The following is a 21,869-nucleotide window of genomic DNA, read 5'->3' on the forward strand; positions in this document are numbered from 1 at the left end:
GGTAAAATAAAAATGCATGAGGCGGGGAGGCGGGGAGGGGGAGGCATAAACGGTGATAGAAAAATAACTCGAAAACAGGGGAACATGTGACTATAAACCTGATATATTAGTTGACTAAAATTTATTTAAATAAGAGATTGGACACTGTGGTTGGAATGAGAATGTAGCAGTGTAATCGCCACCATTGATGAAGGTGACTGCGCCGATTTTCTCACAGTTGGCACAAACACTTGACTGTTTCCCTCATATTCTCAATGAGGTTATGCTCCATCAACACCAGTCTCTCATCTGCTGTCCCTTGACATGAGCAAGGGAGGCAGCCTGTGCCACTTCAGTAGATCCTTTCTTAGGTCGATCCTTTCCTGGTCTCAGGAGCACCTTGCTTTAACCACCTGAGCCAAAGTAATAAGAGACTTGATATAATGAAAGAGATACTTGAAACGATAAGAGAGACAACATAATTCTGAATATATTTGGTAACAGTTTCTTTTCTTTATACTTTAGAGACAAGGTGCTGGAGCAACCAACGGAAAAGACAAGACGTCTGGCGAAAACGGTAAGACGACACGAGTCGTCCCACTACCTACTGTTTTTCCACTTGCAGCTCAGGGCCCGCGGCAGCTGTGGATCCTGCCTCCCCCAGAAATCAGCTTACTCTGCATGTCTGTGCTTCGGTGTAGAGAGGCTTTAGCAATTCTCAGTAGCACCACGGTCTGCTTTTACAAAGGAAGCCGAGCTCGCTAAATGCAGTGGTAAGAAGTTCCCTCCCCAAAGAGGACTCCCACTTTGGGCAACAGGATAATGACAACGCAAATATAGTTCTCTGTTGTCTTCATTAGGGTTGGTGAGAACCATCCCAGTTGTTGTGAGGACAAAATAAGATCAAATGAGATAAGTGCTTTGAAAACTGTGAAGTGCTTGACTCCTTAAAGGACGTTTTCAAATCTGCACAGTGCTGGCTCCAGGGGAGGGGTAGGATCTGTGCGTGTCCCTGTGGTCGTACACACAAACTAAAAGTGTGCAGTGGAGACCGGATTACTTGTGTCCTGGGACTCCAGCCTCCACGTGGGCCTTAAATTGTAGGAATGATCATATTTTATAAATGGGGAACGAAGGCTTGGCGTGAAAGAGCTGGGGTGTGACCAGGAAGGGGAAGAACATGGCCTTTGAAGGCGAAAGTCAATAACAACGCAGCAAAGATTGGGGTAAAGACGTCTGGAAGTGAACTAAAGACATTTTTTCTAAAAATCTAAGTTGCTTAATTTCTTATTCTTAAACTCATAATAAGAGAAGATCATCTTGGAATGTCTGAGTCAACCTAATATTACATTCCATCAAAAATCAGATGATTTTACTGTGTTATCACAGGTATCTAGAGAGCTCTTTTATCTTAATGTATATTTTCTACTAATACAAATGAAGCTGCCCACCTGTGTTGAAGGAGCAGGCACCCAGGAGAATAGATCTATGAAGCACAGAGCATTAAAATGTGATGAGATTTGGATAGCAGTCAGATGATCATAAGTAGTCAATTAGTCCCGGATCTCATTAGTCATCGACAAGGCAAAGTGTTCTTATTTCAAATATTATACATGTAGTTTAGGTCTCCATTTAACACTTAAAGCATGAGGACGACGGAGCGCATTATGAGTGCCCTGGAATTGTAATTTGGGTTGCAGAAGACACAAGTCAGATCCAATACAACCCCAGAGGGATCTCCTGGGCTCTGCTGGCATTTTGTTATATTAAATATCATCTCAAGAGGGCCATTGGCTGGGAATTTAGACTCTTGTTTTTGTTGCCATGGTATTTATTGATGTGAAATATGACGTTTATCCACCCTGTTCCCAGAATGCCTTTTCTCTTTCCAACCTCTGAATACACGGTCCAGCAAGCTCAGGTGTTCTCCTTTCCTCTGTGGCTTGGAGATAGGTTTTTCAGAAATACAGGGTGTCCCCCCAAAATGTATCCACACTTTGAATAATTATTCATTCCAATGGGTTCACTCTGTAAAGAAAGAAACATCCATTGAGCTATCAGCTGTTAAGTGTGTATACATTTTTTGGGGGGGACACCTTATATAGGGTTATTATTATTTTTTAATTAAAAAATGAATTCATTAGGATCTTGGTGGCTCAGAGATTCTCATTCCCCTATGAACAAAGCACCTGCATGATCTGATTAGGCCAGGAATTTCATTTTTTTTCTTGACATAATGCCCTACTTGAGCGAAACAATAGTTCCCAGCTCCGGCTGCAACTCCTCCCCTGGTAAAGTCCAATGTGCCCGTAGGTACAGACACAACCTTCTGAACCTTGACCCCGCATTGCCCTTGTTCAGTTTGGGGATGGTCACAAGATTTTTTTCGCACCACAACTATTTTGCTGGATATCTTGATCCGTATCTTGAAACTTGGGCATCCAGAGAGACTCCAAGAGTTAAATTTTTTATGGCCGCAGAGAACAGAAAAACACAGGAGGGAAGTGGCTGCTGGGAGGATTCCAATCCCCGGGAAAGATTTATGAATAATAAGCCTCTGACGGGCTCGCTTTCAGGGCTGGGAGGCTTACCCGAGCGAAATTGAATTTCTAAATCGGGAATGGATTTCTTCTGACGTGGGGAGCGGCGATACATTTGTTTCCAAAGCCTCTGTCTTCGGAGGTGAACGGCAGAGCTGCGCCTGATTTTAGTAAAAGAATCCCCTCTGGTCCCAGCTCCTGGCAAATGCCCAGAGGCGGTTGTTATTCTGAGCTAAAGGTGGGGCCTAGGGCAGCGGCAGTTTCTTTGAGGTGCGAGCTGCTGATCAAAACCTCAGGCATTGGATTGAATTAGGGGTGCCCCTGTTTCTGGGACACAGATTTTTTCTTGAGAAATTTCTAGTAGTTGTGGGGAGCTGCTAGGAGCACATAGATTTAGTTTGCTTTGATAGAATGACATGCTGGCTAACAATGAATAACCTGAAATGTTGTTTTGAATAAAACCAAAGCCAGAGCAGTTTATCTCAGCTTTAGATTTGAGGGTGCAACACACACACACACACAGACATATTGTAAATGTATTTTTCTGCTGTCAAGTAGGTGGAGGGATTGATTGAGAAGGACCTGATTCATAGACAGATAGATAATTATTATTAATCAGAGCATGGTTTTTCCAATAAGAAATAAAACTCAATATTCCCCAAGCACTGTACACACACCCTCCTTGGCTCCAGATCAGCCAGTAGATGCTAGAAATCTCCCCTTTGGTGTCCTTGCTGCCTGATGAACCGAACTATCAGTACCTATGACCCCACGTGGGCAGATGCTGCCTGGGCCCATTTGCTCTCTCACTGCTCTGTGGTTTGGGGAAGTGAGTGGGTGAGGTTTCACGTGGGAGGTGAGACACCAGTGTGGTGCAAGGAGGAACCCACGGTGGTAGTGACTGAGCACTCACTGCCGGGCCGAGAGAGAAGGTCACTTCTGGCAGGGCGGGGCCTGGCTGTCCTACTTCTGAGCCCGGAAGGTTGGGGTGGACGGCGAGAGGAGGAAGTGCAATTTCTAAAGAAGCTACAGCGGGCTCGTGCCATGCATCTGTCTAAAGCGGTGACGTGACTTGGTCCTGCTTCAGGTAGGGACGGTGACAGAGAGGAGCCCTCAGCCTGCAACAGACAGTCTCGGCTTTTCTAGGCTGCGTGTGCGGCGTCGGGGAGCAGGGGTCTGTGAAGCTCTCGTCCGCACGGACGGCCTAAGGTGCCAGTTCTGCGTGAGTCGCAGTGGGAGTTTCGGTGGGAGCTCCCTGCCCTGAGCTGAGCCTCTTGGAAAAGGAAAAAGGCAACCGGCCATGTTGAGAGGCAGCATGTACCAAGCACGTGCCGTTTAAAATCTTCACGGACTGGCCTGGCTGGCGGAGTTCAGTGGTTGAGCGTTGACCTGTGAATGAGGAGGTCAGGGTTCGATCCTTGGTCGGTGCATCTGCCCAGGTAGTCGGCTTGATTCCCAGCGTGGGGCGTGCAGGAGGCGGCTGATCAATGATTCTCTCTCACCTTTGATGTTTCTGTCCCTCTCCCCATCTCCCTTCTTCTCCGAAATCAATACAAATATATTTAAAAGATAAATAAAACCTTCACGACTGCGTCTGGCTGTGGGAACGGCCTCCCTGAAGGATGGGTCTTTAAGGCAGAGATTCCCAAGCCAGGAGCTTGGCATCTTTCCCGGCTGCTGTAATACAGCCGCGAGGCCAGGGCCCGCCCGCGCCGGCACCCCGCGTGCTGCTGCGAGCACCGCAGACCCAAGGTGAAAAGTCAAAGGACTCCGGTCTCCATCTGGGTCTCTTGGCCCTTTTTTCTCCTTTTTAAATTTTTTTCCGTACTTGAAGCAACCAAAAAAAAAAAAAAAAGTAAAATCAGCAGTGGCTGAAACACATATTACAGGGGGCTGTGTCCTCTGTGCCGCTGGCTGGGAACACGCTAAGGATGTATATATATTCCAGGAGGAAGACTCGAATGCACAGGTTGCTGTGGTATCGACCCAGATGGGGAGAGAACGAAATAGCAATTGCTCATTACAGCCAGACCTTCAAGCATCAGGGTCTCCATGCCAACTGGTCAGTGGGATCCTGCTGGGTGAGGAGTGTGTGTGGAGGCTATTTTGGGAGTCGGTGCTGACAGGGGATGTGTTACCATCATCAGTGAGGGAAGAGGGCTCTTCTCCTGCCCTTTAGTTGGGTATCATCATAACCCCCGTGTGCAGGCACAACCTAGTAAACGCGGTGCTCCTCACCCACCGAGCACGCGTGGGACCTTGTCAGTGGGCGTGGAGATTTGTGCTTGCGCCCGTTACCGTTCTCGGCACCGCACACAGTGCATAGGTGAGAACGCTCTCACACAATCTCCTGGTTCCACGGCAGACTTGGAGCGGGGGTGGGGCGGCCCTGCCAGGCAACAGTTCCTCGGGAAATCAGGTGATTTTCCCCAAGGTCGCCCCAAGCAGAGGAGGAGGGCTTCGGCTACCTGGCCCTCGGGCCCATCACACCGCCCTGCCTTCACTTGCCCTCTCTGCTGAGCGCCCGATGCCCCGAGGGTCTTGGTTGTAAACTGGCAGCGAGGCTGGCTGTGGCCGGAGCCCATGGAAAGGAAGTGGTAACAGGCTTCCATCTTGGCCAGGCTGAAAATGTAGTCACCAGCACCACTATCTCAGCAACCTACGTAACACATTGCGGACCAGTAGTTTTATTGCTAGCTCTACCCAGTGGCCAGGTAAGTCCCCATTGAACGAGTACAAAAAACGTTTTACATAAATGTTAAAGGCCCACTTTAAAATTAAATACCCGTTGCATGTTGACGTTATTTATTACATGTTCTCACAAGCTAATATCTTCTTGAAGTATGATACTTTGTAAAACACTGTGTAATATGAAGCGAGAATTCTCACAATCCGTCCGCAATGTGTTAACTCACTTTGGCAAGGACATGTGACCCCAGGGGAGTTACAGGGACAGCCATGCTAATTTTTTTTTTTTTAAATCCTCACCCAATGATATTTTGTCATTGATTTTTTTTTTTGAGACAGTGGAAGGGAGGGGGAGAGACACAGAGAGAAACATTGTGTGAGAGAGACATACCAATTGGTTGCCTCCCGCATGTGCCCCAGGCCGTGGCCAGGGATCAAGCCTACAACCGAAGTATGTGCCTTTGACCAGAATTGAACCCACAACCCTTCAGTCTGAGGGTCAGTGCTCTAACCCCTGAGCAACGGGCTAGGGCAACCATGGTAATTTTTAAAACTAAAACATTCAAGCCATATGTTAATTTATGGGCTTATCCATATATTTTCCCCTTCCTTCCTTCCTTCTTTCTTTTTTCGATTAAACATTGGGTAAATTTAGACTAACTGAAGATAGAATTTTGTTCCATATCATACGGAGAACGCCCTTCTGTGTTAGTGCAAAGCTAAAATGATAAACTATGCTAAAAATTGTCATTTAAGATCTTTTAAGCGATGAAGCCGATAGACCAAGAACATGACAACCCTACCCTTAGGAGTCCTGCCCACACCAGGAAGTTGGACTGTTTCATTTTCCTCTTATCAATTATTAGATGGACATACTATTTTCAAGGGCGTGGCAATGGTTTACTTTTTCTAAGTAGGTAAAACGCTCATAATTTTGTTTATAGAGTGAGTTTGCACAGCAGGCAGCTTTTCAGGAGAGGGAACCGGCTTGACTTTTAGCCTGGCCTGCGTGATCAGATGGTGTAGAGATGTGGGCTTCCTCTCAGTGGGTTCCTCTGTGATCACCCCACTGGGGAAGGCACACGGAAGCGCTCATGCTTCTTGGGAAAGGATGTTCCTGAGCAGAGTGGGCCTCACTGTCTTCAGAAACGGGACTTCCTCTTGGGCTGCACCTGCTCTCCCACCGAGTCTCGCAGGGAACGCGGAGCCATGGTGTCCCTTGGGAACGGCTCTGGGGCATCCTTGCAGCCACCACAGGACTTCAGATCAGGGGGCAGAAGGGCACCCCTTGCTTCAGATCAGGGGGCAGAAGTCTCCCCGTGTCTCACCAAAAAGCTCTGGGCCAGGATTCTAGAACAGAGTGCAAGGGTGAGGGAGCGGATGGAGAGATGGGGGCAGCCTGCTAGGAGCTTGCTTAAGTTCCCCCCAATACTATTGACCCCTTTGTTCCACCAGCCTTCGTAGTCAGGAGCACAGGGGCGTGTCCCACCCGTGCTAACGAATCCTGAAGATCTGGCTCCACGTAGACCATTCAGTCCAGAAGAGGTGCTATTTGCTCCAAGTGCGATTTTTATTTCCTCCTGAGCGGCCTCTCCTTGGTTTCAGGAAGGGGCCAGTTTCCATCCCCGTGAGCGAGCTGAAAACAGATCGGCCCTGAATCCTCTTTAAACACTTTTTTATTAAACGATCGTTGACACGCGATGTTATATTAGTTCCAGGTGCACAGCACAGTGACTTGACATTTACATTCCTCACCATGTGATCACCACTCGGTCCACAACCGCCCGTCGCTGTGCAGTTATCACGCTGCTATGGCCCGCATCCCTGCGCTGCCCACCCCTTCACTGTGACGGCGGGTTTTCTGGTCCCGCCCGCAGACCTGGCTGCTCCAGCCGCAGGTGCCTCCCTGCTCCCTCTCCCAGGGAGTCAGGAAGCAGATAAATGCCTCAGGCCACACATCAGATTGTCTGGAGGCGGGAGCAGTTGCACTCAGCCACGTGCTCAGGAAGACAAGCCCCTAACAAGCCCCCTCAGGGCCCCTCCTTCCCTTTCTGCCCCCTCACAGGAGCCTCTGCTGAGCGGTCATTAGGTGGAGCATGAGTCAGGCCTGGGCCTTCCAAGCGCAGGGGCCCTGCCCACGCGTGAGGACGGCCGTGATGGGTGCCACGTACAAACTTCTTTTTTCAAAACTGCATTTGTTTCCCAAAGCATTATTTTTCCCCAGCATGTCCTACACTGCTATCGCGGTTTAAGCACAACAGATAATTGGAAGCTTTTTGGCGTGAAAATTAATTTGAATCTAATTTTCCAAATAAGGGGCATAAAGCTGCCCTGCTCTTTCTGGTTTTCCGTACTTTATAATGGACTTGGGGAATATTCCTGGAGTGCTTTGTGTATCGGTTGTAATTCTGTGGGATTTCTGGTTTGCGGTCATACTTTGTAGGGGATTAAAAGTGGCTACAAAGTCTTTGGCCCTTGGGTGGGGGTGGGGGGCGGGTGGTTCTGCTAGCACAATGCAGAGGGAGGCACATGGCTTTCTGGGTCCAGACCTGAAGAACTGGGCAGCTCCCCGTTTTCTCTCTGGGATCCGTGCAGTGGGAGAGCCCGTTCCCTAGGAGCCATCATGGCTGTAGGAAGTCCGAGCTGGCCACCTGGAGCAGCCCAACCAGCCGGCGACCATGCTGGCTACCCCGGCCCGGCTGGCAGGCGGGTGGGACAAGGTCCTGCAGGTGCCCCAGCCCCAGGGCCATCTGTCGGCAACTGCTTGGGGGACTCAGCAGAGTGCCCAGCGGAGCCTGCCTACCCACAGACAGGGGAGAGAACACTCACTTCTCGTGTTTAGGCTGCTACGTGCTGGGGTGATTCGTTCCAGGGCCATAGTTACCTGGATCAGAGAAACCTCTCCTCTTCGTACCGCAGGCTGGTCCCCTTCGCTCATGCCACTTCACATACCCCCTCGATGGTCTTTCTCTCCTTTTGCTGGTTAGACTATAACCTCTTCAGGATATAGACCTTGAGGCCCTTCATAACCAGAAACGTGATGTTGCAAAAACACTATGGACTCCAGCTTTGTTTTGCTCATTCGTTCAATTAAGAAATATTTGCCGAGCACCGAACAGGTGCTGGGGATGGTCAGCGAGCTGGCGAGGGGATATCTTCAAAGGAAAATGCTGGCAGAGTGGAGTCGGAAGACCTCAGTGGCGAATGTATCAGCCATAGTCCTGGGAGGAGATGGAGGGCCCGGGCCACCTGAGTACTTTGAGGCCGGTTGACCACCAAAGGGACCATTTGCAAAGGTGTGTGCAGGGCTTAGGGAAACTCAGAAAGAACGGTAGCACTGCAGACCAGCAATGGCAGGGCCTGAAGGGGGGCAGGGATGCTGTGTGGAGGCACGGCCTGACAGGCCTGCCTCTGGGGAAGGACAGATCTGAGCTTTGGGCAATTGTGCAGACTTTTAGGGTTGCTTGATTTAGTAAATAAAAACACGCATGCCCAGTTGAATTCCAGTGTTGGATAAGCGAAACCACGTTTGTCTTTAATAGTAAACATTTGTCCCATGGAATATTTGGAGCATCCTGATACTGAACATTGTTTTCATTTTTTTAAAAAATCTGAAATCTGTATTTAACTGGAAAGTCTGTATTTATCTGGCAGCCCTAGCAGAAAAGGAGGCCAGGGAATAAATACCCACATCTCCCTCTCTGTCTTCTGATCGCCTCTAGTACCACCCATGGGACAAACGCAAGCAAAGCCACAGCACGAGGCCTAGGAAGAGGGGCAGAGGGCGGACAGCAGCTCGGGGGGTGGGGCCCAGAGCTGAACATCACCCTGGTTCTTGCCAGCGCCGTTCTCTCCCCAGGCCCCGGGGCCAGCTCACCCCGAACCCCTCGCAGGCTTCCCTAATTAAAAAATGTCGCCTCTTGTACTATAAATGATTGCAGCTTTACAAAGACAAAGCAGGAAAAATTTTTGTGCATGAGTTCTAAATTGGTTTTAGAAAAGTAACCAAACAGAAAAGCAGTCATCCCTCAATCTCCTTTTGTTTTAACTGCGTAGGGTCATGGGTTGGCTTCGTATTCTTAAAGAGAGGAGAACTGTCAGAGCTAGTTTGGAAGACGGCATATTTGACATTCTTGGTGCAATTAGGCTGTCCCAGGGAAGGTTAACTGCTCCAGGCATTCGGTGAGCCCCTCCCAGCCCCCTGCAGGTGTCATTCAGGAAGAAAAGGGGGGTGGCCAAAGACAGGGGTGAGGGTGCTTAGTAGGAGTGTAGCCAGGAGGGGCAGTGAGGGTGGATACAGCTGTGTACAGTCTGGGGCCCCAGCCGACTGGGAAATGGATGGGGGTGGGGTGCAGAGCAGGCACGGTTCCCCTGAAAGTGAGGTTTATCAGAGCAGCAGGGAGGTACAGCTGCTCCCAGCCCCCAGGACCAAACAGGGGTGGGGTGTGGTCACTCACCCTGCCGGCCTGGCCACAGGGAAGGGGGTGACTCCAGGGATTCTGGGAGGCCTGGAATCGTGGTCGCCTGGCCGGGGCTTTGATGTTGCTCTGGGATGGATGCAGCTCTGAGCTGTCTCCAGCCAGCGGTCCAGATGTGAGATGTAGGAGATGCTACCGTGGGCCTCCACGGTCCTGGAGATGTTACCGTGGAAGTGGGGTTCCCGTGGTGTCTCGAGGAAAAGCATTTCCAGGGACCCACAAGAGAGGATGCGGTCTGGTGGCAAGATTTATTTGTGGCAAATAAAAGATGCCCCTCCGATGGCCCATCTCCGTCTGTCTCGCCATGGAAATGAGGGCCAGGAATAGAGGCAACGTCCTGAGAGCCTGGGCCGTGTGAAGGCTTAGTCCCGGCCAGCACCTGCGACTGGGCTGTGGTACCCAGGCTCCCCTGAAGCTTGCGTTTGGAGTTCGCCCCGCCACTTGGCTATGGAGAGAGAACAGGCGAGCAGGAGGGCCAGTGCAGGCCACCGAGGGAGCGACAGCGCTGTGTCTCCTGGGATTATAACCAGAAGCTTTTTCAAAAGAACGGGTCAACTTCCCAAACATCCCCAGCTGTATTCCCCAGGCTTGCATGGGGGTCCGCCCCCAGCCAACTCTGCTTCTCCAGGTTAGATTGGCAGCACGCACCCCGCACCACTTTGACTTCACTGAGCATGTCCTTACCTCCCCTGCGGCCCCTCCCATACACACAATCGGTACTGGAGCGAGGAGGGGAGGGGAGTTAATCCCCTTGGTGGGATGATGCTAGGATCCCATGCCCTAGGGTGTGCAGCTTAGCTTCCTGGGGAAGTAAACACTTTGCTTCCTTCCCCTCATTAATATCTCGCTAACTGTGGTAACAGAGAGGCCCCCAGGACCAGATCCGGTGTCACTAGGGCCCTCTCGGAGTCCCCAGCTTCACAACCTGGAGTTATACTTCAGACTTGTGCCCGCCAGTGTGGCTCAGTGGTTGGGCGTGACCCATGCCCCAGGAGGTCCCAGTTCAAACCCTGGTCAGGGCACAAGCGGGGTTGCCGGCTTGATCCCCAGAAGGGGGCCTGCAGGAGGCAGCCGATCTGTGTTGATATCGATGTTTCTATCTTTCTCTCTCCCTTCCTCTCTAAAATCAATAAAAAAACCATATTCAAAAAAAAGTGTTTTAAAAACAAAACAACAAAAAACCTTCAGACTTGTGACTGTAACACCAGCTGCTTAAACCTGCGAGCAATGACCATCTCGTTCTTTTAATTCAGCACAAACCAGATCCCAAATCTTCACCCCTCTCCTTCCCCAGCCAGAGGTGGTTCTCTTGGGTACCTCAGGGAGGGTCTATGCCCTAAAAAAGTGAGGACGTGACCCCCTTTAATATAAACCACACTTTGAACATTCAGGAGGGAAGAAGCATAATGTGTATTGTGGGATTACTGATTTTAGAATGTAACTATTTATAAACTCTGTTTTTCCCAGCATTAATGTGAAGTATTTATCATTCCCCTTTTTATAGCAATTGGCCCCTTGTCATGAGGGAGGAGGCTAATTACTTGCATATTAATAGATTTAATGTAATAAGTCATTAAACATTATATTCCCCTTGAAGGTTACCCACCTCCTCCCAAAACACGAACCCCCCGCCCCCTCTGGGAGTCTGTGGGTTCTGGCCACAGTCCTCCGTTCCAGCTGCCACGCCCCTTTTCCTGTTGGGATCTGGACTGAGTGACCATTGAGCAGCTGAAACACGTATTGATCCCACAGACGCAGGTCGGGGCCGGGGAGGGGGCGGGGAGACAGCCACAGGGCTGCCTTCATGCGTTGGCCAGAGCCTCCTTCAGTAATTTACGATTATGGCCATGGAGCCTGCTGCTGTTTTTGTGCTGAAGCACCTCTCTCCCCCATTCCGCCCGCCCAGACCCCGAGGTAATTGAAAATCGAACAGCGCTCCGCAGTCATTTAGAGAACCGTCTCCTCCATCTCAGACAGACGCTTTCCCGTGGGAGACGCTGACACTCCCGTGTCAGCCTCCTCCTGTCACAGGCGCGCAGGGCCCGAGTGCACCAGGACCTTTGCACGGCAGAACCCGCGTCCCACACACAGCATCGCCGACTCTGCTAATCATCAAGGTCATGCCTCCGACCTTCCCTAGACTTCCGGGTTCCGGGTTGTAAGGCAAAGGCAATGCGAATGGACATGCACTCACCCAAACCCGTCCCCCTCAGTCCATATGCAGGCGTTTCCACCCTGTGCTTCCACAGGGGCGGTCATCAGAACCCGCCCAGGAAGTTGCTGGAGTAGATGACACCCCCTTTCTGGCCAGGAGAGAGCTGGAAATGGTCCTCCGGGTAGTCGTACCCAGTAAGAGTTTCCTAGGAATTTCAGGAGAAAATAGAGAAACGTTTAGCGTCAGGCTTTTGCTGGGTTTAACCAGGGACCAGCTGGCAGCGCGCCACCTGCTCTCCAGCCGCCCTGGCATGTTCGTGGGCTGCTCTTAGTGGGTTTATTTTTAGGCCGTTCCCCTGGTTTCAGGGCCTCTGAGCTGCTCGGCCGATCAGGCACGGAACCACATCTGTTTTGTTTGCTGTGAAGGGGGGAGGAGGGCAGAGGAGGAGTCCCAGAGCCCCTGTCCCTGCGGTCCTGCGGTTTGGCCATTTGCCCGTGGTTAACCCTGGGGTGAGTCATCCATCTCTTTGGGCCCCGGTTCCTCATTGTGGGATGATGCCGTCTTTAGGCTCTTGTCTGCTTTTGACACGTGAGGATTGTGTGGCTGTCCGTGGCCCGGGACATGAGAAGACATTTGGCTTCTTTCAGGTTTATTTTCTGACAATATGGAAGGCACGGGGGCTGCGTGCAAAGGAGAAATGGAATGCTGTTTCCTGGTGGAGGCAGTAGCGGGGAGAGGCACATGGATAGAATCTGAATAGGACTGTTACCGGCTGTGAACGTGTGATAACAAATAACGTATTTCAACAAAATGAGGAAAGATTGGAACTGTGCGTGATGTTGCCAGCCTGTACCCTCGCCAGCCGCACGGCAATGGCACAGTGAGTTACAGCTACTTCTTGAAATGTCTCCCTTGCATTTTCTATAAATCCAGCCCATCGACACCTTAAAATAAGGCAGTGCACGGGGGAGTGGAACTATAATTTGGAAATCAGGAGCCAGATGGGTTCATGCAAAGCTAGAATTGGTTCCTAGAAAGACCCAGTGGTGAGCTACCTGCAGATAACATGTCCAGCCGTGTCCTGTACACATGTCTTAAAGCTGAACGGACCCCTCAGATCCTGCCGATGATGTAGGTGGGCTGGAAGGCACCTGTCAGGCACCCTGGCCATTCACAGCGGGCACAATACAACCCCGGGCGTATCGCTCTTCAGTTCAGCTGAACACGATGCGACTGCTCTGGGGAACACTTCCGCTCTCCAACAGACTGATGTTAGACGCTCCCTAACCTTCTATCTAAATTGGTTTCTCCCATCACTTTTTTTTTTTTAACATCAGCCTCTATTAATGCTCCCTCGAGCTATAGCATCCAAAAATGGATATTGTATCACTGCTTACATTCCTGATCTAGACAGAAATACTTCTACAACCTCTGGTAATCATTAGAGTGCTCCGAGGGATATTTCCCTGCTGGTCCTTTGAGAAATTATGTGTCTCTTTAAAACAAACAAACCCATTTCAAAATGGAATGATTTCGGATCCTGTTGCCTGCCACTGAAATGGCCCAGTGTTTGGAATTCTTGAAATGAAAGCACACTGCTTGACTTGGGACCTGTAAGAACTTGTGGAGGGGGCTCTGCTGGGTGCACAGAGGGCAGGTGCCTGCTCTCCTGCCACAATGTCACATGGAAGACCCCGGTTGAACAGCGGGGATGGCTCCTCGGGCAAGCACAGCCCACATCTGAATTCTTCTGGAGCGCCACAACTTTCCATTTTCTTAAAAAAATATTCTTACTGATGTCAGAGAGGAAGGGAGAAGGAAAGAGAGAGGCAGAAACATCGATGATGAGAGAGAATCACTGATCGCGCCTGCAACCCAGGCATGTGCCCTGACTGGGAATCGAACCATGACTTCCTGGCTCATAGGTTGATGCTCAACCACTGAGCACACCAGCCAGGTGCACAACTTTGCCGCCGCCTTGGAAAGCACTCTGATTCCATTTATTCTTGGGATCAGTTGTCAGGACATTATTATTAAATAATGTAAAAATGGAAGCCACACTCTTTGGTTAGCTAGTCCTCTGAGTCTGGGTTCCCCAGGTGGCTCAGCTTCCTGGTCCGGAACGACATAACTTTACTCCTTTGTGGGGACTTGATTTTATTCTCTTTACAAATATGTGAACCCAGCCTCTTGGTAAGTAGACTAGCAAAGCCCAGAGCTTAAGATGACTCACCTCTAAAAAGCTATTTCCAGCAAATCAGTACTTGGCCCGAGATCTTAAAATAGTGTCCTTAAAAGAAACAGACAGGAGCGATGCCATGTGTCTTTGCCTTAAACACACGGAAAGGGATGTGTGAGACTGAGGCTGTGGGATGAGGAACCAGAGTGCGTGGAGCTCAAACCCCCCAGTTCCCAGAACCCAGTGCACACCTTCGTTCACACAAATAGACACGTTCACGAACAGGCACCCACCTCTGCAGAAGCCGTCCCTATCCTCAGGACATTCCCACTGGAGCCCTTGGCCACGGTCAGGACGTTTGAGGGGAATTTTAAAATACGGAAGGCGGAGATGTCTGCGGTCTTGTCTATTTCTGCTCCCTTTTCTGTTGCACCTGAGAAGTGCAGAGAGGCGGGTGACCAGATGGGGACCCCGGGGTGGTGGCAGCCTGGAGTCTGAGATTTTGAGCAGCCGTGAGCATAACTGTTTCTGTCATCAGCTTGACATGCAATGTTTTCAGATGAACTATGTGTAAGTGGGTGAGGTTCATCTATAAGAAGCAAACATCCTAAAACAACAACTGGAACAATAACATTTGTCCCTCTCTCACATCAAAGGAACCTGGAGGTAGGTAGTTGAGGGGAGTCAGGGTAGCTTCGAGGAGCAGGAAGCATCTGTATGAATGCTTTTTCATCCTTGGTGTGAGACTTCCAACTCACGGTCCAATATGGCTGCTTGCGCACCAGCCATTACATCTCCATTCCAGCCAGCAGGAAGCAAACAGAACAAGCAATAAAGGCAAAGAGTGTCTGCTAGGTTTCATTTAAGGAGATTTCTTTCTTTCTACTCACATCATATTGACCAGAATCTTGGTAACCATCGACTCAGTCCCAAATCAGGGGTTTTTTAACTTTAAGAAAAGGAGGTTAATGGAGGCAACAAGCAGACTCGGCCCCCATGCATTTCTGCTCACGGAGTTTCCTGAGCACTTGCCTGCCTGGCGGGCTGGCCTGGAGGGCTGGTCCACCGTGTCAGGGGGGGCTGGGTTCTCACTCCCCTGTCAGCTTGAGGTGCCTGTTGCTTGCTCAGCATTGTGAGGGGCAAGCCGTGGCCCTTTGGAGTGGATGCTGTTCGGGAAGTTAGCTGCCGATTCCTGGGAAGGCATTTCCATGTGCCCAGAAGAGGAAGGAAACATTTGGTACACTATTTTCTCCCCGAGAGGGCTCTCATTTACCTACTTTCATTCAAATTTTTCTCCAGAAAGTACAGCCTGTGATCTGATCCCTAAAGATGGGGTCACGCCTTCCCTTCCACAGCATCCCGGTCTCCCCCAAGACCCCCGGAAAGCAGGCGGGCCCGTAGGACAAGGTGGTGCAGGCAACAGAATCCACTCTTGCTCGGTTCGGTAGAATGTCTGGAAGGCAGGAAACCCAGCCTGGACTGTGCACAGCTATGGACGATGCACATGGAAGCACCGTCCTCCCCCCCCCCCCCCCACACCCCCCTCGCCCTTGGTCATGCCAGCAGGAGCCCCTGCTGCTGCCACTGCCTAGCTAGCATGTGGCAGCCAGCACAGGCCGTGCTCCTGCAGCTGCCCCAGGGAAACCCACTCTGCCCCGGAGCTTGCTGGGAGTGGGGCCTCCCTGTGCTTGGCCACCATCCCGGGGCTCAGGACTGCCTTTTCAGATCCTGCCTCGATGCTCCCGCCTGACCCTAAGCCTCGGTGGCTGAGTCCTACCCCCAGGACACCACCAGCCTCTGAGCCCTGCGGTGGGAGAGAAGCTGGAAGGAGAGAGTATGGGGTGAGCCAGTGTGCGGGCCACCATCTCAGGAAATAGCCCTTCCCCTGTAATTGCCCTTCACACAGAGAGCTTCCTCTCCACGCCCCTCCAATCCCCAGGGAGAGAAACAAACCAGGAGGCATTGCCATCCCCATTGTGGACACGGGGAAGGAGTGGAGCCTCAGAAAGGAGAAGCTGACCGCGCTCCCGCAGGCGGAACTTGGATAGGAGCCTTCCCTAGTGAACCTGTTTCTCAGACCTCATCGGCCTGCCTTCATCCCCCGCCCCCCTTGCTAGAAAATATAGGCAGTTTGACTATGTTATGCACCGAGTTGTGGCCTCCCTAGAATTTATGTGTTGAAGCCCTAACCCTCTGGTATTTCAGGATGTGAATTTATTTGGAAATAGAGTCTTTAAAGAGGTGATTACGTTAAAACGAGGCCGCGAAGATGGGTTCCAAGTTAGTATAACTGGGTTCTTTTTAGAAGAGGAGACGGGGACACAGACACACACAGAGAGCTGACCCTGTGAGGACACAGGGAGATGGCGGCCGCCCACTGGTCAGAGTTGTCTTATTTTGTTCCCTTAATGAATTTAAAGAGATACCTGATCTCATCAGTGTTCATCCTCTTCCAGGGATTCATTTGATGATGTAAATATCACAGCTGGGGAGTCATCTTATAAAGCCAGGGGCAGGCAGCTAGAGACCAGGGAAACGGGACCGTGGGAAGCAGAGGACCCAGGGGAGCTGGGAGCAAGCTGTGGCTTTCAGCCTCCCAAATCGGGATCCACATTAACCAAAGCTCGGTGTGAACAGAGAGGATCGTGTGTGTGTGTGTGTGTGTGTGTGTGTGTGTGTGTGTGAGAGAGAGAGAGAGAGATAGGGGGTGATGGGGGAGAACCTCTATTTTAGGGCAAAAGAGGATTTCTATCTCCTGGAAAAAGCGGTGAGTGCCAAAGAGGGTGCGAACCTGGTAAATGGAAAGTTAGCAGAAACGGGAATTGCATTTTTATTTGATGCGAGAACACTTCAGATGCAGAAAGCCCCTGCCTGCCCCTGCTAATGCCCGACCTGCTCGTTAATCTCTGCTGCTTAGCAAAGACCCGGGAAATTGCAATTCTCCGCACCAGCAGCCCCCGTCCCATAAACCCGAGCCAGCGGGCAGGAGCGGCATTGCTGGGCACCTGCTGGACCCCCTCTGCGCAGTGAGGGAGGGACCGCCACACCAGTGACAACCAGCTGAGATCCCGCGCCCTCTCCGGCTGCATCCCTGGCTCTTAAAGGAACGCGTTGTGTTGGTTTTGCCATGGCTTTCATGAAACAGTGCTGGGTGCATTGTGAGGTGCGAGGCCTATAAATTTATTTTTATTACTTTTTTCCTTGGGAGGGATTGACCTTTTCTCCAACAGTAGATGCCTTGTTCTCTGAGTCTATTTTGATCCAGTTTGAGGCTTAAGGGATGAAATTCCAATCCTTACTTGATTTTCTTACTTGTCTCTTTGCTCTCCTTGCCTCAAGGGCCTGGGTTTGGGTCTTTGTGGAGGAAATCATACCACGGGGCTCTCCGTGGCCCTGGGTGGTGCCCTGGTGCGGGAGAGGGTGACACCTGCTAAGAGGCCGGGAGGCAAGCTCGGTGTCAATCACCTGAACTATATCAAGAGCGACACAGGTGACAGCTGTTAGTTCTCTCCACGTTACTATTCCGCCTTGGAAGAAGGTGGGACGTTCTGAGGACCTTGGCATGCTAATGCCCCGTTTGCAAGGCATACTTTAGCTAAATGACTGTTATTTCTGTGTGGCGTGCGGCACGTGGGTCCTTTTATAGCACCTCCTAACCAGGCAGACTCCCACTCAGGACGATTATAGCCCAATGTACGCTCAGGCACGAGTTTCTGATCCATAGGATTAGGCCTCAGGAGGTAATTTGTTGCTGTAAAATAAATCTGAAAATGTGGTGAGTTATCAATATGTAAACGAAAGCCTTTACCACTGTGTGTGTGTATGTGAGTATGTGAGTGTGTATGTGAGTATATGTGAGTGTGAGTGTGTATGAGTGTGTGTGTGTGTGTGTGTGTGTGTGTGAATGTGTGTGTAAGTCCCTGTGTTCATGACTTACTGTTCTAGGCAAGGACTTTACATCATCATAAACTCAAAACATATACCTGAGTCCCTTTAATCAAGCATGGAGGTTAATATGATATGTTTTGGAGTGATGTGAGCTTCAATTTTTTTGTTTTAAATTACATCTTGGGCAGTTCAGGATCCATGAATATCTCTGTTTTGCCCCAGGTGACTGCACATCTGTTAATTTTAAAAAAAATTATGCTAATGACTGGAAGTCTGCTACTTGGATTGTGAATGTGTAAGTCAAGACTAATTTTTCAAAAAGTGTTGTTTCTTGCCGACGATGGGCTCCCGGTGGCCCTCCCCGCTGGGCAGGGGGTCGTAGGCTGGCTTGGGGACAGGAGGCCTCTTCTCACACCATCTCCTTCCCCAAGACCTTACTGACCGCCTGGACCACGCTCTCCCGGTCATCACTGTTTCATTTGTGGAATTTTTGAAATTCCATTACTCGTTTGTGCATGTACCTGTCTACCGTCCATTCCCCCAGGAGAGCAGGGTTGGCTTTGCTCTCTGCTCTCTCCTAGCACCTGGCATGGTCCCGGGCCCTGAGTAGGCATGCCAGACCCTCTACTGAAGGAGGGAATTTGCTATCGATTCTCCCGGATCCCCTGGGGAGCAAGCAGCTTTTGCAAAGTAGTTGAGGCATCCTGTGTTTAGACTTGGATCACTTACTAGATGTTCCCCACCCCCCCATCCCCCACGGAGAAACCTTAGCTGGGCCCTGTGTGAGCTGCTGAGTAAGGCAGGCCATGCCCCCCCTCATGGAGCTCACACTGCGGTGGGTGGTGGACCACAGACAGGAGGAGAGGAAGCAGTGGTGTAAGGTAGCGTTGCCCCTGCAGAACTGCCATGTGGGGTGAGGGGATGAGGTGCGCCCTTCTGCTTCCAGCGGACATGGCCGAGATCTCCTCTCTGGGTGTCAGCAGCAGAAAGGGTCCCTGGTGCTGTCTGTGGGCACCCCGCCTCTGTCCTGGAGGGGAGGTGAGGGCCTCTTAAAGGGCCCCCTTGCACACAGCTGTTTCCATCGCAAGGGCACAGAAGGGGAGCCCGGCAGGCACCTCACTGACATGCATCAGTGCAGGGCGGAGGCCCTGCAGAGCGGCCCTCAGGCTGGGGCCTGGCTGTGGTCCCTCCAGATCACGCCCGGCGTCATCCCTCGCCCCTGCTGAGTCGGGGCGCTCAGAGCTGTGCTTTTCCAGCTCCTGGGACCCTGGGCCACGGAATCTAATTTGCTGTCTCTTCCCCACAATCCGGGTCCCCCTGCTCAGCCTCATACGCCCCCGGCCAGCTCGGAGGAAGGAGGATGCAGACCTCCCCCAGGGAACACGCGACTGCAGAATACAGGGAAGGTGGCGATTCCTGGCGTCCCAGCGCTTTGCTCTTCACACACGCTCCCGTTTTCCAAACGAGGGGGGAATCTATACATCACTTTTGGCTGAAGATGTTAGTTTAAGATATAATTGTGAAATTTGTTTTATTGGCCTGTCCTACTGTCTTATTATATAGTCCCTAAATACACATAATTTTCTGCACCTTCATTTATCATTTGTCAAAACATATTGCTGTTTTTTGTTATGACCAACAAAAAAAGATGAATCAGGCCTTTCCAAAACTTCAGGCTGCGGCAACACTTCAATTCTAAAGGGGAACCTCTCCGTTCTGTCTGAATCAAAGCTCACTTGTCCCCCTTGCGATCATGACACAGTAGACACAGGGGTTCCCCTGGGAGGACAAGGACTAGGGACTCTAACTCGCCTCGTGAGTGACAGTCCCTAGCGTGAAGGTGTCGCCTCAGTGGATGTCATTGGTACTAACAGGTGGCTGCCGTGAGCACGTGGGCTGCTGTGAGGACCTGGGCTGCTGTGTGAGCACGTGGGCTGCCATGAGCACGTGGGCTGTTGTGTGAGCATGTGGGCTGCCGTGAGCACGTGGGCTGCCGTGAGCACGAGGGCTGCCGTGAGCACGTGGGCTGTCGTGAGCACGAGGGCTGCTGTGTGAGCACGTGGGTTGCTGTGTGGGCATGTGGGCTGCCGTGAGCACGTGGGCTGCTGTGGGCTGTGTGAGCACGTGGGCTGTGTGAGCACGTGGGCTGCCGTGAGCACGTGGGCTGTGTGAGCACGTGGGCTGCCGTGAGCACGTGGGCTGTGTGAGCACGTGGGCTGCCGTGAGCACGTGGGCTGTGTGAGCACGTGGGCTGCCGTGAGCACGTGGGCTGTGTGAGCACGTGGGCTGCCGTGAGCACGTGGGCTGTGTGAGCACGTGGGCTGCCGTGAGCACGTGGGCTGTGTGAGCACGTGGGCTGCCGTGAGCACGTGGGCTGTGTGAGCACGTGGGCTGCCGTGAGCACGTGGGCTGTGTGAGCACGTGGGCTGCCGTGAGCACGTGGGCTGTGTGAGCACGTGGGCTGCCGTGAGCACGTGGGCTGTGTGAGCACGTGGGCTGCCGTGAGCACGTGGGCTGTGTGAGCACGTGGGCTGCCGTGAGCACGTGGGCTGTGTGAGCACGTGGGCTGCCGTGAGCACGTGGGCTGTGTGAGCACGTGGGCTGCCGTGAGCACGTGGGCTGTGTGAGCACGTGGGCTGCCGTGAGCACGTGGGCTGTGTGAGCACGTGGGCTGCCGTGAGCACGTGGGCTGTGTGAGCACGTGGGCTGCCGTGAGCACGTGGGCTGTGTGAGCACGTGGGCTGCCGTGAGCACGTGGGCTGTGTGAGCACGTGGGCTGCCGTGAGCACGTGGGCTGTGTGAGCACGTGGGCTGCCGTGAGCACGTGGGCTGTGTGAGCACGTGGGCTGCCGTGAGCACGTGGGCTGTGTGAGCACGTGGGCTGCCGTGAGCACGTGGGCTGTGTGAGCACGTGGGCTGCCGTGAGCACGTGGGCTGTGTGAGCACGTGGGCTGCCGTGAGCACGTGGGCTGTGTGAGCACGTGGGCTGCCGTGAGCACGTGGGCTGTGTGAGCACGTGGGCTGCCGTGAGCACGTGGGCTGTGTGAGCACGTGGGCTGCCGTGAGCACGTGGGCTGTGTGAGCACGTGGGCTGCCGTGAGCACGTGGGCTGTGTGAGCACGTGGGCTGCCGTGAGCACGTGGGCTGTGTGAGCACGTGGGCTGCCGTGAGCACGTGGGCTGTGTGAGCACGTGGGCTGCCGTGAGCACGTGGGCTGTGTGAGCACGTGGGCTGCCGTGAGCACGTGGGCTGTGTGAGCACGTGGGCTGCCGTGAGCACGTGGGCTGTGTGAGCACGTGGGCTGCCGTGAGCACGTGGGCTGTGTGAGCACGTGGGCTGCCGTGAGCACGTGGGCTGTGTGAGCACGTGGGCTGCCGTGAGCACGTGGGCTGTGTGAGCACGTGGGCTGCCGTGAGCACGTGGGCTGTGTGAGCACGTGGGCTGCCGTGAGCACGTGGGCTGTGTGAGCACGTGGGCTGCCGTGAGCACGTGGGCTGTGTGAGCACGTGGGCTGCCGTGAGCACGTGGGCTGTGTGAGCACGTGGGCTGCCGTGAGCACGTGGGCTGTGTGAGCACGTGGGCTGCCGTGAGCACGTGGGCTGTGTGAGCACGTGGGCTGCCGTGAGCACGTGGGCTGTGTGAGCACGTGGGCTGCCGTGAGCACGTGGGCTGTGTGAGCACGTGGGCTGCCGTGAGCACGTGGGCTGTGTGAGCACGTGGGCTGCCGTGAGCACGTGGGCTGTGTGAGCACGTGGGCTGCCGTGAGCACGTGGGCTGTGTGAGCACGTGGGCTGCCGTGAGCACGTGGGCTGTGTGAGCACGTGGGCTGCCGTGAGCACGTGGGCTGTGTGAGCACGTGGGCTGCCGTGAGCACGTGGGCTGTGTGAGCACGTGGGCTGCCGTGAGCACGTGGGCTGTGTGAGCACGTGGGCTGCCGTGAGCACGTGGGCTGTGTGAGCACG

General features: G+C 52.6%; 1 protein-coding gene across 1 annotated transcript in view; it reads left to right on the plus strand.

The window, feature by feature from the left end:
* PCP4 (Purkinje cell protein 4) overlaps positions 1–21,869 on the plus strand; it is a 52,225-nt gene that overhangs the window by 26,299 nt on the left and 4,057 nt on the right. The window contains exon 2 of the mRNA XM_006754317.2: positions 505–556. Within this exon, the coding sequence (XP_006754380.1) occupies positions 505–556 (52 nt within the window). The remainder of the gene's footprint in view (positions 1–504; positions 557–21,869) is intronic.

Source organism: Myotis davidii, unplaced genomic scaffold (genome assembly GCF_000327345.1).
Source record: "Myotis davidii unplaced genomic scaffold, ASM32734v1 scaffold512, whole genome shotgun sequence".
NCBI lineage: Eukaryota > Metazoa > Chordata > Mammalia > Chiroptera > Vespertilionidae > Myotis > Myotis davidii.